The sequence below is a fragment of the Hesperophylax consimilis genome, chromosome 22 (genome assembly GCF_061612785.1).
Source record: "Hesperophylax consimilis isolate HC1 chromosome 22, BYU_Hcon_1.0, whole genome shotgun sequence".
Classification (NCBI taxonomy): domain Eukaryota; kingdom Metazoa; phylum Arthropoda; class Insecta; order Trichoptera; family Limnephilidae; genus Hesperophylax; species Hesperophylax consimilis.
The window spans coordinates 15,325,242-15,340,608 of NC_142857.1; the positions used below are offsets into that span (position 1 = coordinate 15,325,242).

The 15,367-nt window shown below is 32.2% G+C and overlaps 1 protein-coding gene across 4 annotated transcripts in view; it reads left to right on the plus strand.

The window, feature by feature from the left end:
• LOC149412893 (tetratricopeptide repeat protein 28) overlaps positions 1–15,367 on the plus strand; it is a 188,335-nt gene that overhangs the window by 64,309 nt on the left and 108,659 nt on the right. For all 4 annotated transcript variants that reach the window (XM_089645301.1, XM_089645303.1, XM_089645302.1 and 1 more), the window contains exon 2: positions 920–1,169. In XM_089645301.1, the coding sequence (XP_089501427.1) occupies positions 1,146–1,169 (24 nt within the window). In that variant the 5' untranslated portion in view covers positions 920–1,145. The remainder of the gene's footprint in view (positions 1–919; positions 1,170–15,367) is intronic.

Sequence of the window (15,367 nt, forward strand, 5' to 3'; positions counted from 1 at the left end):
TTGCCCTTTATGGGATGCAGTGTTGATAGTATGACCTTTGTTATAACGCAACCTCAGTAATAATTTAATACTAGAGTCAATGAGTTCATTTTGTACCAACTTTACGTAATTTATTTTGCATAATGTTCGATGAGGGGAATTTACTTTACGTATATGGCAGTAATTGCACTCTTTGACATGCAGTTGTCAGTAATATTTCTGTACCTCAGGATTTAAGGGTCATATTTATATGTAATGCAAATTTAAATTGTTCAGGATTTTTCACAATACAAAAATACTGAATAATATTTATGGTAAATAGCGGTTGATGGGAATACTTTACAAGTATTTTAGGACAAGTTGTTCATTGAATTCGAACAATTCAACAAATTTTAAAGTTCTGTGAAAGTTCTATTCAAGTTCTGTTACTATAACAGGTTAAAAAAAACTGGCCAATAAAGATATAATAACAGAACTTGAATAGAACATTCACAGAACTTGAAAATCAACATTGATCTTTGATGAATTGTTCAAATTCTGTGAAAAAACCTGTCCTTAGACATTGTTTCTTGATCGAAATCATAAATAAACCACTCACATCGAAATACAAGTTAGATATAAACAAATACAAAACTGTGTTTTACCATGATTACGAAATTCAAATGGGTTGGCGATATTTCAGGTAAGCCAAGGAGAGACAAATCGCATTCTAAACGGTCTAGAATCAAAAGGTACTAAGCAATTCTAGTTTTATTCTTTATTATATGGATATCGTGGTTGCTTATTTATATTTTTAAGTAATTATTACTTGACATCCGATCAGAAAATCACCAGATTTCAATATTCCCAGTTTTGTGTCGGATTAACGAATATCTACATGCAAGATCTAGGTACATTTTTGTGGACAGTTTATTAAAAATATATTTTTTGTTTTTTTCAGATGCTGAACTAAACGTCTGGTATATACGAGTACAATCCAGTAATACCAAACAAGACAAACAACCGAAATAAGTGAAATAATTGATCCGTTCGACGTTTTGCAAATATGTGTGCACAATTGCAACGTGTTGTGTAGTGCTGTGAACTTGTTATTATGATGTGAATTTTAAACATCGCCAAGGATTTCTATGGTGTACCAATAGAGCTGGTGAGAAAATCTGCTCATCATGTCACAGAGAGATTTTTCAGAGGTATGCATTTTATTTATTTATCATTTTTCTTTTCAAGAGCTAGAGATTTACTTGAATGAGATCTATCAATATCAAGATCGATCAACAACGCCCAGTCCAGCAGTGAAATGGGTGACAAAAAAAAAAAATAAAACATTGATTCTAATAATTTTTCGTCGTTAATTTTCATTAGATGAAACTATGCAACGCACGGTCAATATTCAAACCTTAGCTAAGTTTTTTTTTTATTTAGTGAAAGGAGAGAATGGCTATTCAGATACAATAAATAATATCGTTCTATCATGAGCTTTTAAATAAGCGTGTCACTCGAACAAAATGTAAAACAAAACTTTTTTGTTTTTGTTTCATAAGATTTTTCTTTTCTTAATTACGATAAGAATGTATAAATACATATCTAACATTTTTTTTAGTTTGGTCGTGTTGAGCTGTGTTTTGGGGGGCGGAACCTCATAATTAGGTGCTGTCGGTCCAGGGAGGTTGTTTTTTTAAGTTTACGCAGGATCAATTTTTTTGCATTGATATTAAAACTGATTTAAAAAAACTTTAATCAAAATAAATAAATAAATTTTTGACTCTTCTCGATTTCAATATACATCAACGGACAATCCGTTTAATTTATTCATTTTATCTCATCGAACTGATTTCAATCTTCAGTCGTTACGTGGAATGCTGGGTACGTTTTATGAGTATTTCAATGTCATGTGCCTCGGAGAATTGATTTCTTTGGTTCCTTGGTCACCATTTACACGAGGAAAAGTTAACGAAGAAAACACACTTAAAATCGCTTCACAAAATTTTTGGAATCATTATAAACCACCTAAAATTGAAAACCGTTCCTTACTCTAAGATAATCTCGGAAAAGTGTTGAACTTATAACGTGAAATGGATAAAAATTTAAATGTTTGCGTTAAATTAAAGACGCGAATGGTCCGCTCTGAGGGAGGGGTGACCTCTTACCCTTTTAGGATTAACGCAGCCATCAAATTGGCTTTATTAAATTTTCACATCGTTGTACCCAACATCTTTCAGATACTTTATCGGTTAATATTTGTACATGATTATGTTTTCAAGCAATTTTACCTTTTGCAGGCTAGTTTCAATATTAAAAAAATATGAATTTCAGATTAGATCATTTGTCTTGCTTGAAACGATTTCAGGAATGTTTTGTAATCAGATTGTAATAGCAGGGTATTTATCCTTATTTCTCCAATAACACCTAAAAATAATAATAATAATAAACATATAACTTTTTTCTATTTTTAATACAAGTAAACACAAAATCAAATCAAATCAAACTCAAATCCTCACTTGGAACTCCCGTGCTAAAAAAAATGACACTTACATATTAAAATTTAATTGTATGAAGTTACTAAAAGTGTGGGTTCAGTTTTAGTCTGTATTTGGCGTCAGTATATTCTCTATTTCAGATCTCCATATGTTTCGTAATCAGCTTTTATTGAGTTTTAGATGATATAATGTTGTTTCGATTTTTGAATGAGAGTGGGATTTTTTTGTACACGGATAAAAATGGGTGTTGCTAATTTATTATGAATCTCTTCAAATTATTGGTACAACGTTTAAAAACGGGATTGCAGTCCTTTACGAATGAATTCACAGATAAAATTTTATATATATAGATATCAGAATTCGTGTTCATGAAAATGGCTTTTCAACTGTTCGCATATCGTCATGATATATTATCTGCAATCCCGTTTTTAACCAGATTACCAATAATTTCAAGATATTCTTAATAAATTAGCAATACCCGTTTTTATCCCTTTAGAGCTTAGTACCATAGCATTAGAAGCTTTTTTCTCCAAATGTTGTAATCGTAATTACTTATTGGATAATATATTTTTGTCTAAATGTTGTAACCGTAATTTCTTTACATTACAACATTTGGACAATGTGTGCTTGTCCAAATGTTGTAATCGTAATTACTTATTGGATAATATTTTTTGTCCGAATGTTGTAATCGTAATTACTTATTGGATAGTATAATTGTGTCCAAATGTTTAAAAGTTGACCAACTAAAACTGAAACGTCAAAACGCAGTATATTTCAGAAGATTCGAGTAACCCGAGCCCGTGATGTAAGGCGGCCACTAGGGTTGATTACTCTCTAGATATTAAGGCAGTCTATGGCAGTCTGGCATGTCTGGCATGTCTATGGCAGTCTATGTGAGGCAGTCCCGACCGCAAGGTATGATGCAATAGTGAGAGATGCCGTACGGGTAGATATTAGTTCTAAAGTCCACATTAGTAATGTGGAGCTAACGCTGAAGATTCGTGTAACTCGAGCCCTGATATAAGGCGGTCGCTGGGGTTGATTACTCTCTAGATGTGAGGCAGTCTATCCTCCCGAAGTCCCGACCGCAAGGCATAATGAAATAGTGATAGATGCCGTACGGGTAGATATTAGTTCTAAAGTCCACATTAGTAATGTGGAGCTAACGCTGAAGATTCGGGTAACTCGAGCCCGTGATATAAGGCGGCCGCTCGGGTTGCGGCCGACGTTTGAAAACTGGTTAATTTTAAAACAGTCCGCGTAAAAAATGCCGCAAAACAGGTTTTTTTTCCATTAAATTTCATCCAGTGCCTTACGAACGGCATTCTTTTGAACCATTTCGACTTACGCTCCATACTCTTCTTAACATTTTTCTATTATAATTAACAAAACTAGTCGGCGTCGATGTACATCATTAATTTTACCACTCAATTAATTTTCTCGGTGGACTCAAAAATCACAACACATTAACGCAACGCGATTATCATGATCTAATCAATGTTTTTTATAGCTGTTTAAAGAAACTTAACAAAACTATGCCGGTAGATACCTAACTATCTACATACAGAATAATTACGAATAATAAATTTCTTAGATGTACTAACTATGAACTAAGTCTACCTAAAGAAACCATTAATTACAACTACTTGATGAAAGAATTAAAATTATTCATGTTCGCAGTTCAGTAAATTGTGAGTAGTATTATAGGCAGTCCTAATTTTCTTAGCCTAATTATGTTCCGAATACCAACTAAAATTCTTGTAATTTTTTTTTAAATTGCAACAAAAATATCAGATACTCGCTTGCACCTAGATTGCAGGCAGTTGGCAATACTTTCCCAGACATATAGTAGATGTGTTCAACTACACGGAATTCAGATACAAGAAGGCTATAATAACATACCACACAAATAAAAAATATTTTTTTTATTTTTCAAATAACTTAATGAGTAAAACCTTATATTTTAATACCAAGCAATCAGCGACTCTCAAACGAAAAATTGAAACAGAAATATCAGAAAAAGATTCCAATGAAAATATGAATTAAGAAAATGTTGGTAGTTCTTAGTTGAAGTATGATACAGTTAAATATGACCGATAAGGATAGGGTGAGAATTAGCTGAGTGGTAGAGCAAAGCCTCGCCAAGGCTGAGGTCATGGGTTCAGTTCCTAGATGCGACCGTATATTTTTTTTGTCAAAGTTAAGTCTTCTCTTCTGAATTTAATATTATTTGTATCGGAGATTTTTTACCTATTTTACTAACATTTATTTCAAAAAAATTATAGGTTTGATATTTCGCGATTTTATTTCTAATTTTTCACATGGACATCGCTGTCTGGAGTGTTGCTCTTTCTCATAGTACCCGGCACGCCACTGCTTTTTCATAAACTGTAAACAGATGCATTGCCGTATTATATTATATTCATTTAGCATGGTACTTACTACTACTACAATGACAGTTCATGACTTCATACTTCTAATACTAATTCAATATTTATGTTCATTGATGAATCTTCAACAGGAAAGTAAAACATGATTTTACTAAACTTATAGAAGTTTTGTTGAAATAGTTAAATCTCACTCTAACGAAATAGGTGTCGACGATCAGTTTTCAAAGGCGTAAATACGTCCATTTTTTATATTTATTGCACAAAAATACAAAGTACAAATATACCTTATAGTTTACACCCTATTTCTTCCAGCTTACTCAAAAAATACTAATTATATTACATCACCCAACAATTACATGTTAACAAATGTGTGTAAATAATAAATAAAAAATCAGATGTATTTAATTTATGTAAGGTATTTATTTAAGGTGTAGTGACATTTGTTTAAAAGAAATGTTTTTAGTGATGATTATTTAGCGTGTTTATGTGTTTAGTTTTTTTGTGGGAACTTTTCTGAAGATAATCGAACTAACAGGCATAACTCCACTTTATATATGTCCGTCACTGTCCGAAGTTTGAGATTTTTAAAAACACGTCTATATACGTTCATTGTTTTAGTGATATTCCTTATTATCAAAAAAAATTGGCGGTGATTCTGTCAGTTATTCCGTTTCATTGAACTCTATAACTTGGATTTGCTTTAAATTTAAGTGTCATTTTCAAAACTGGAACTGACTGTGGGAAAAATTCAGACCAGTGATAGAGTAGGTACCCACAACATTATTTAATTGATAATTCTATATTTGAAATGCGTATTTCTTTTGTTAAAAATTTTGACAGGCGTCGTAATTATTCAAGTTATAGTTCGACATATATTATTTAAAGGTACCTATATAGAGATCTACAAATTAAACACAAAACCCATCAACAAAAATACATCATACCACCCACTCACAGAGTTTCATCTTTATTATATTGAGAGGATAGGCAGCCAATCATCTCGGGCTTGACACACATTCTTTTGAAAGCGTTTTTTTATTGTATTTTTCGGTACTACAAGTGGCGAGTAAACTGTGGAAGCATGAACGGCACGCGTCCGTGGCGAGTCCCTCGGGGCGAATCGGCTGATGGATGTTTCTGCTTAACTCGGACCTACCGGCCCACTACCACGTTGTTTCATATTTTTGATTAGTTTCGAACGGAACTTCTCCGTTTTTTCTGTTGGGTATATTACTCAACTTAGACGGTAAGTAAGGTCATTTTGAGAAATCGTTAAACCTAAAATTATGTACACATGAGAGATAAAAATTCCCGGGTTACGTAAAATCCAACAATTTAGTAATTCCTTCTATTGTTCAATTGTAGATGTGTTTAACTGCACGGAATATAGTTACAAAAAGGCTATAATAACATACCTCACCAATAATAATGTTTTAAGTTAGTGTAATGAAGAAATAATATTTATCTATATTCTAACATCGACATTTTTTCGGATTCGTTGCCTAAATTTAAAAGTGGCATCATGTCAATAATATTATAAACTGTTCAATGCGCCCACACATATTTTATACACAGCCAGGCTTTTACGTGGATTTTAAGAATAAAATATACCTAGTGAGCGAACGAAAATTATATACAATTTTTTTAAAGCATGATTTAATAGTAAACTGATAAACTGAATATGAAACGATATTAGTAAAATAATTAATAATGAATATTATTAAAATAAACCTATGTACTACACACGTCACTTGGTAATTACGGAATACGCATACCATATACAAGACATACAAGGAAAAATTTCATGTACCCACCTTGAAATATTTAATATCTGTAAATTGCTTCATCACTGCAACCAATGTACGGTTTGTTTCTATAATATAAAATAAATAATTAATTAAATATACATATAATTATACCTAGCTCTCTCATTCAAAATTAAGGCGTATTAGATCTGTCAAATAATTTATATATAAAAAATGTGTCACGCAAAAATCAGTCATTTTAAATACATGTAGGATGACGAAAGATTTTTAAAATATTTATTTTGAGGGATCAGTAGGATTTATAGGCCCTGTTAGGAGTTCTACCGAGGCGAACCCTCTGATATGAACATATCTGGAGCCGGTGAATTATTTTCCCATTTGATCTCTTAGTAACAAATTTTACACACGAATCAAAAATTATACAGAAGCGGAAAATGTTGCGATGGAATGATGGAAGACTTAAACGCAACACACGAAACCTTGCACCACTAAGTCACTGATCGGTCACTAACATGTTCATGCAAGACTAAAATATCCACAAGCCCCAGCTGTTATTTTTAACCATGGAAAAACGTGTGACTTATTCTATTATCTATATTTTACGTAAATAATTGTTTACGAGGTTCCATAAACCAATTAGGTTTTCGCATAAAATATATTTTTATACAAAAATGTAACGATAAAAGAAAAACAAGAAGGAAAAACAAAATAAAGAAAGAAAAACAACATAAGAAATGTATTAGATCTTACACGCAGCGGGGTAGAAAATTCATAATTAACCTGGTGATTTCATTTTTAGTTTATATGAAAAATATCAGCGTCTGAAAAGATGATATCGTATTTTGTTCGTGTTCTTCTGAAAAAATTATGTTGGGTGTAGTTGGTTTTTGAGTTTGTGATGTGGAATGGACGGTTTCAGAGAATTCGTACTGGAAAGCGGAAATCAATATTTTCTAGAAGGTAGTCATCGTCAATAGAGTTGATCATAATTTAAATAAATATACATTGTATACATACACACTGCTGCTTTTTAATATTTTTTATACACATTTTTACTAATTACATTTACATGAGTGTGCTGAGCCTGTCTCACTAGGAACTCTTGTGTTAAGAACAGGCGCTGTTTATAACATACAGCAAAATATAACATACAACAAAAACAGCAAAAATAAAAATAACAATACAATATTACATTTAAAATAAAAGACAAGCAGCATTTTACCATACAAATACATACTTATAATTAGGTTTTAATAAAATCGTTGATGATTGATCTGTCTTAGTTGATGATCCAATATTTAGAGTCTGATTTATATACATGTTATTTCATGGCCTCCGTGGTCAAGGGGTAAGGCCCTCGACTACCAAGCCGAAGGTCGCGGGTCCAAATCCCGGTGTAGGCATGTAATTTTTATTTGATTAATTTGTGTTATTTCACAATTTATTCAATTAAAATAATATATAGTATTGCGACACGTTCCAGAGTCGAAGATACTGTCAGTTTCGCCCTGGTGTAAGACCGCCTCTCAGAATTGAAACGTTGCTTGAAATGGCTTTAGCCGTATTTTGTGACCAGATTTGAACAGCTAGGTACACTTCTACCTTCCTTTTCCCCATCTCCTTCCCCTCACACTACCTTCAGCCTTACGGCATACCCCATTTCGGGATGACATACTCTCACTGGCCACAGACGGTTGGACCAGTTGTGAGTTTATTATAGTTTGAAATAATATTTATCTACGAGTAAACCATTTTGAAGTGCTCAGTTTCTATTAAATAGTTATTTATGGTTTGACATTGCAACATCTTATTTTTGTTCTTCTTCATAAACTATTATATAGTCGTTCTTTGAATAATTGTAATTTGAGATCCAGTTTATTATATCAATCCTCCGAGTAATCTTTTCCATACCGGTTTCGGATTTCATCTCCTACTTTAACCCGCCTTCTTTGATTTGGTTTATGTTTCTTAGAATTCGTAGTACCTACTTTGCATTGCAAGTGTACAGGGACGGGATCCATTGCACAGTGGTTATAACATTGATTCTGGGTCCAGAAGTCACGACTTCAAACACAAGCGAATCGATAAATTAAATGTTAAGATTTGTTTGGGCTTGATGAAGTCTTCAATAACAGACGCATGGTTTTTTTTTTGTTTTTACTGCACAAAACTGTAATGTTACAAAGAGTTAAATTATTCCCAACCCGGACAAAACACTTTTACTAATGGTCTGTAGACCATAATGACTGCTTGTTACTATTTTACAGGAGAGAAGAAGAAAGAATCCAGTCGGCGAGGCTTTTTATAATCTAACCAAGTAACACACATTGACAAGCTAATTGTAAACAAACACTGTCAAAGAAAGCCAATTGATAAGCACTGACATCTGTTTTATCTGTTAGCCCTAGTTTTACCTCTGACCGCTAGGTGCTAGACAGGAGCCTGTAAAGTAACTGGTGGTGAACTTTGCTAATGGTTCGTATATTTTTAACATTAAATTAAACATTTTAAAGGTAATAGATATAATATTTGTAGGTAATTCGTTTTATATCTTTGCTGATACTAAAGGGTGATCCGTTGATACCATCAGTTAGATGGTCCTCTTCCTTATAATGTGTGTGAATACAAAAAGATGATATTAGAACGATGACGTCACGCTTGACCTGTCGCTGGGCCGAGTCTAGTTTGAATAGCTTGGTGAAAAAACTGGTAGATACTTCCAGTATCGCCCTGTAGAAAAACCGTCATTCAGAATCGAAATGTGGCTTTAAATAGCTTTATAAGTGTCAAGTGACCAGATCTACATAGCCAAGTACTTTGCAAACTTCGTCTTCTTAAAATTAACAAAATTTCCCATGTTTCAATACGCTATAGTTTCACTTGCCCCAGTTGTTATTATTATTGTGCGGTTCTGATTATTTTTTATGTCATGTTCAGTTACAAGATCTGTTTTTTTTCAAACAACTGCTATCCTTCCACATCGTAATTCTCCTCATTTGAAATGCTATAGTTTACTGGATCTGGGCAGCAAAAATTTCAAATTCTTGTTTTTCCAACAACAAAATCTTTCACGTACAAAACTGCAAATCAATCAGTCGATATTCAATAGCCAATATCATGAATAATGATAGATAAATTAATTGTCACTGCTGATAATATTTGACGTCATCTGAGAGAGCGATTTTTTTATTACGTCAATGAAGATATCACACTTTCGGTTTTGTTGAAGCACCTCTTTCATCACCGAAACATCATCAACACAAAACAGAAAATTCAATGTTAATGATACGCTGCTTATTTTGGAACAAATTTCTATACAATTTGAACAGAATAAAGAGTGTAGAGAAGACGTCCAAAAAAATTCGGTCAAGGTAAAACTTTTTTTTTCATGTCGTGAATTAAAAGATTATTTGGTGGATGAAATGAAAAGTTACTTCATTGGACATAATTGATAAATTCACAATTAAAGATTTCAAACAAATCAACAATCTTAAAGCATATTTGAAAAGATATCTTTTGATGAGTAGCTATATTTTTTTAGACGACTGTACAATATTTTAACACCATATTGTATTTTAAAAAGTTCTCAAACACAAATTATAGTACTTAACTTACAGGCCCCCTTTAATCGACAGTATATTTTTAAAATATATCTATTTGGAAGCGGAAATGAACCAAATTCCCGCCATACGATCGAGCTGAAACTCGGCATCAATCGACTCGTTGTCTGTGAAAATGCATTCTATTAACCAATTTTGGTGGCAATCACGTACATATACGCGGACAGGTACGCATGTCTCTGAAATCGGCTGACATAACAGCAGTTAATATAAGAAATAAATGTCAGTCCCTCTCAATCGGGATTCAGCCTAGTTGTCAACCCTGTTGGCAGTCCCTGGGGAGGAAGGTTCAATATTCAATAAGACAAAAAAATATTTCTTTTAAGTTTTAAAAGAAATTACAAATTAAATTAATGATGCTATTTATTTGTTTCTGTGCATTTTTAGCTTCATAGTGTCAATACCGCGCAAAAGTCCCAACTGCTCCCAACCGCCCGGAGCCAGTGAGACGATGGCATCCCTAATTGGAGTATGTTGGGAGGCTGAAGGTATCGGAGAGAATCAGAATGGTGTTCTTTTACAAGGACGTTACTGAGAATATCTTCCACTCTGGGACATGTAGCAAATATACTATTTATTATTTTTAATTAATGAATTGTGAAATAACACAAATTAATCAAATAAAATTTACTTGCGCACGCCAGGATTAGAACGTATAGCTGATTCTGTAAAAGTTAATTTTCATAATATTGTCGAGCTTTTTACGGTAAAATTAATATTTTTAAAATTAGACCATTACAATACAGAAAATGAAAATTTATAAAACAAACAACAAATCCAATTATACTATTCCCCCAATAAAAACCTCAATGGCACAAAGACAATTTAACTTTCTTGCTCCAAAAATATTCAATAATTTAACGTTAGAAATAAAATCAATAGCCAAATACGACAGTTTCAGGAAAGCGCTCGGGGATTTTTTGATATGTGATTATTATAGTGTTAGTAGCCTATTCCAAGTACTCAGATAGAGGTGTATATATTGTTTATATGCGTGAGGATGCGTCATATGGGTGTATGTATACATGTGTTGTTATATGTATATAGGTATGTCTGCTGCTATATACACATGTGTGCTTGCATGCACACATATTAAAAATTATATATATAATTATGTACATTTTTACAATCTAATGCTAATTTACTTTTTTCTCCTTTCTAATTTCTATCTTCTACTTTTTATTACAATTTTTCCAAAATTTTAGCTTCATCTATAGTTACTAATTTCATATGTTTACACTAGATTTCATATTTCATACAAAGTAATTACACTCAATTGGTCACCATGAAACAGGCAGCCGCCTAGTATGGTGATTCATTATATCTACTTTATGTTAATTTCAAAATAATGAAACATGTATTAAATAAATAATAAAAACAATTAAAATTAAGGCTAATTAATTTCTACACGAAAACTTCAATGACGTATCAAATTAACTTATAAATTAAATATGATTTATTTGGATTTACTATCAGTTTTCAATAAAAAATAATATTTTTAATCTTCGTGCTGAATCCTTTTTATAAAAATCTCTTTCATCTGTGAATTTACCGTAGCCATTTATAAAAGTGCTCATTAATGCAATGCGTCACAATAATGCTTGCAATAACTCACCTCCACCCACTGTTATTTGAATTACTGACTTGTATATTTCAATCTCTTTGAGTTATTCAAATCTATTAGAGTCCCACAGACACCTTTGGGTGTTGGTTGTCCCCTTTAAAGCCATATTTCACACGGAACGACGGTGATAATCATAATACAACGGTCCGAATCGTACGTCGTAAATAGTATTAAGCGGTTTAATGCTTTGGTGAAGGTACTTTAATAATAATTATTATTATTGATGACTTGATTGAATGGCGTGAGAGAATAATGAAATTATTTTATGTGCTTTTGACACGCGAACGTAAACGAGAAACGGTTTTAAAATCAATGAAAATATTGCTTTCTTGTTGGTTTATCGCCCACTAGCGGAGCTTTTTGACGACCGTTTTAATGTATAGATGTGGAATAGGATTACAAAATATGTGTATACATTTTTACATCTTGACAGGTCGGTGGCTGAGTTGAATAAAGCGTCCGATTCTATTCCTCGGCTAGCTAGGTCCTCCATCATTGCACAGGCAACATCTTCCGCTTACTAATGTGGTAATCGGATATTTTCAAATACTGTCGGGTTATTCGTAACCCAGTAAGATATTCAATTTTCCCATGATTCGTATATGTACATCTAATTTTCCTATAAATCATATATGTTTATTCAATTTTCCTATAATTCATATACATATATCAAATTTTCCTATATTTCATATATGCATATCCAATTATCGTATAATTCATATACCTATGTTTATCGAATTTTCCTATAATTCATATATGTTTATTCAACTTACCTATAATTCATATATGTATATCAAACATTCCTATAATTCATACATGTATATCAAATTTTCCTATAATTCATACATGTAAATCAAATTTTCCTATAATCCATAAATGTATATCCAATTTTCCTATAATTCATGTATATTTCCAATTTTCGACCTAGTTACGCCATCTCTTTGACTAGTAGCTAATTTCGAAGATTTTTTTGGTTTGACCAAGTATTACATAGTGACTGTAGTCAACCGCGGTAACAACCGAGCCAAATCCCAATTGGGTAGATTCATTTCGTATATTAACTGCTGTATATATGTCATCCAATTTCAGAGAAATGTGTATATGTCCGCGTGTAAATGCATGATTGACAACAAAAGTTGATATATATTGAATACATCGCCAAAGAGTCTATCGATCAGATGCCAACGGGAAGTGGGTTTATTCCCACTTCCAACATTTGCATTAATTCTTTCACGAAATTTAAATCCAAATTCGAATAGATGTATTTATAAAGGTTTTTACTTAACAGTAATAAGAGTATCCGCCTGAAAATCAATGTCATACTGTGTAGGTACAAAAATGGCAAAAAACATCGAATGCGATATGCGCATATGGCTGTAAATTCTGGATATACTTCGGTCGATAGTACTCAGTGTGTAAAGTTGCGAAGTAGATGTTTTTTATTAAAAATATATACACACATCTTTACTTACACAGTTATTCTACTTGTATATCGTTATTAATTTACTCCAAAATGTAAGACTAACTTATCATCATAATCCACGTATCATAGATTCGATTCAAAACAAATAAATCTTTCAATAACAAGTTGACATGAAAAGCTGAACAGGAGGCTCCCCCTATTAATTTATAAAATAATAACTCTGTGAACTACCAGCCCCGGTAGATCTGTCGTTAGATATCACGATACCAGTCGCTAGTCGCTATCTATCTCGCGAATACCAGTTTCCTTGTCCGACCGCTGATTGATATCTTTTCTCGAATACGACTACTGGATTCCTTGTCTATTGATGTAATAGATATAGAGGACCTTTGAACACATCAATTAAATACATCATAAGCAATATATATATATATATATATATTATTATTTTTTATATCTTTTCTAGTCACAGTTTAAAACATGTCAAAGTAAATTGTATTCATTATTCAAGAATTATCAAACGTACTAATTTCGGTTGTGAGCCTGTTTGTGAGTGAATGTAATTCTGATTCAATGAAGTCTGATTTGTTTGATTTTTAGTGCCATTTTCAAAATGGGAACGGATTGTGTCAAAAGTTCAGACAAACGATGAAGTACATATCTGTAATATAATATTTAACTGATAATTATTTTAATAATTGTCATTTTCAAAATTGGAATTGATGTGTCAAGAATACATAAAAATTAGTGCATTTTCGTGAATACTCTTTCTTTATCATTCTGACGAAATTTTCCTTGTTCTAATGTGCTCTTCACATAAACTTTCATCTTCACTACTTCTACAATTATAATGTTCCGTGATTTTTCACGGGTCTGTGCTAGTATTATAATAATTATTTAGTTGATTTTAGGGCGCTATTGTGATTCTGTTTTTTTTCCTTACTTACTTTTTATTTATAAATCGTGGAAAACTGATTTCTATAGAGTTTGAATATTAAATAAAGAAAATCGATCGTGTTAAAAAAGTGACATCATGCCAACTTCCTGATAAAATATTAGTCATTCAGAATCCTCATAAGACATTCGCTTTTCATTAATATTTTAATATGAACTCTTTCAATTCATTCGTTATAGCCCTGCAGTCCCATTTTAACAGGAAAACGAATACTATCAGCAAATTTTCTCCGCGTTCCCAACGTTTTCGTCGTCCTCATTCCACCTGTCTTTCCTCTCAAGTATTGAAAAAACCCTTGATATTTCACCTATCACCCTCTCGTTATTCACAAATTCTTTTACATCTTATCTTCAAGATTAACCCTTTGTCATACAAATCATCCCCTATAATTGTAACTTCCGGTGTACCACAGGGTTCAAATCTTGGCCCCCTGCTTTTTCTTATATTCATAAATGACCTTGGCTCGAAATTAAATTGTGAGTATGCTTTTTTCGCCGATGATCTTAAAATTTTTCGTAAAATCAAGTCTGTTTCCGATCATCAACTGCTTCAAAACGACCTCGACACACTTAATAACTGGTGTACTGTCAATGATATGCACTTAGAATTATAAAGGATTTTTCCTATGTTATTAATAATATTATTCTCAAAAAAGTATCTTCAATAAGAGATCTAGGAATCACTCTTGATTCTAAATTCATATTTGATGTACACATTAACGACATTAAGTGCAAATCATTAAAAATGATGGGATTTATTCATAGAATATGTAAACCTTTCCAAGATCCTCAATCAATTCCAACTCTTTACAATGCCTTAATTAAAAGTAAACTTGAATATGGAAGCTCTATTTGGAATCCACATTACTGCAAATATGAAAATATTGTAGAATCCATTAAAAAAAATGCTAAGAATGTTATCCTTCAAATGTGGATTACATGACCATCTAAGATCATATGACGTACGTCTTGATTACTTCAAGATTGATACACTTAAAACTAGAAGGCAATTGACTGATCTCATATGTTTACATAAAATTATTCACGGTCAACTTGATACTACATTATGTCTTAGCAATATTAAAATAAATGTCCCCAATTCGCGTTGTTTAAGACGCCATAATATTTTTCACC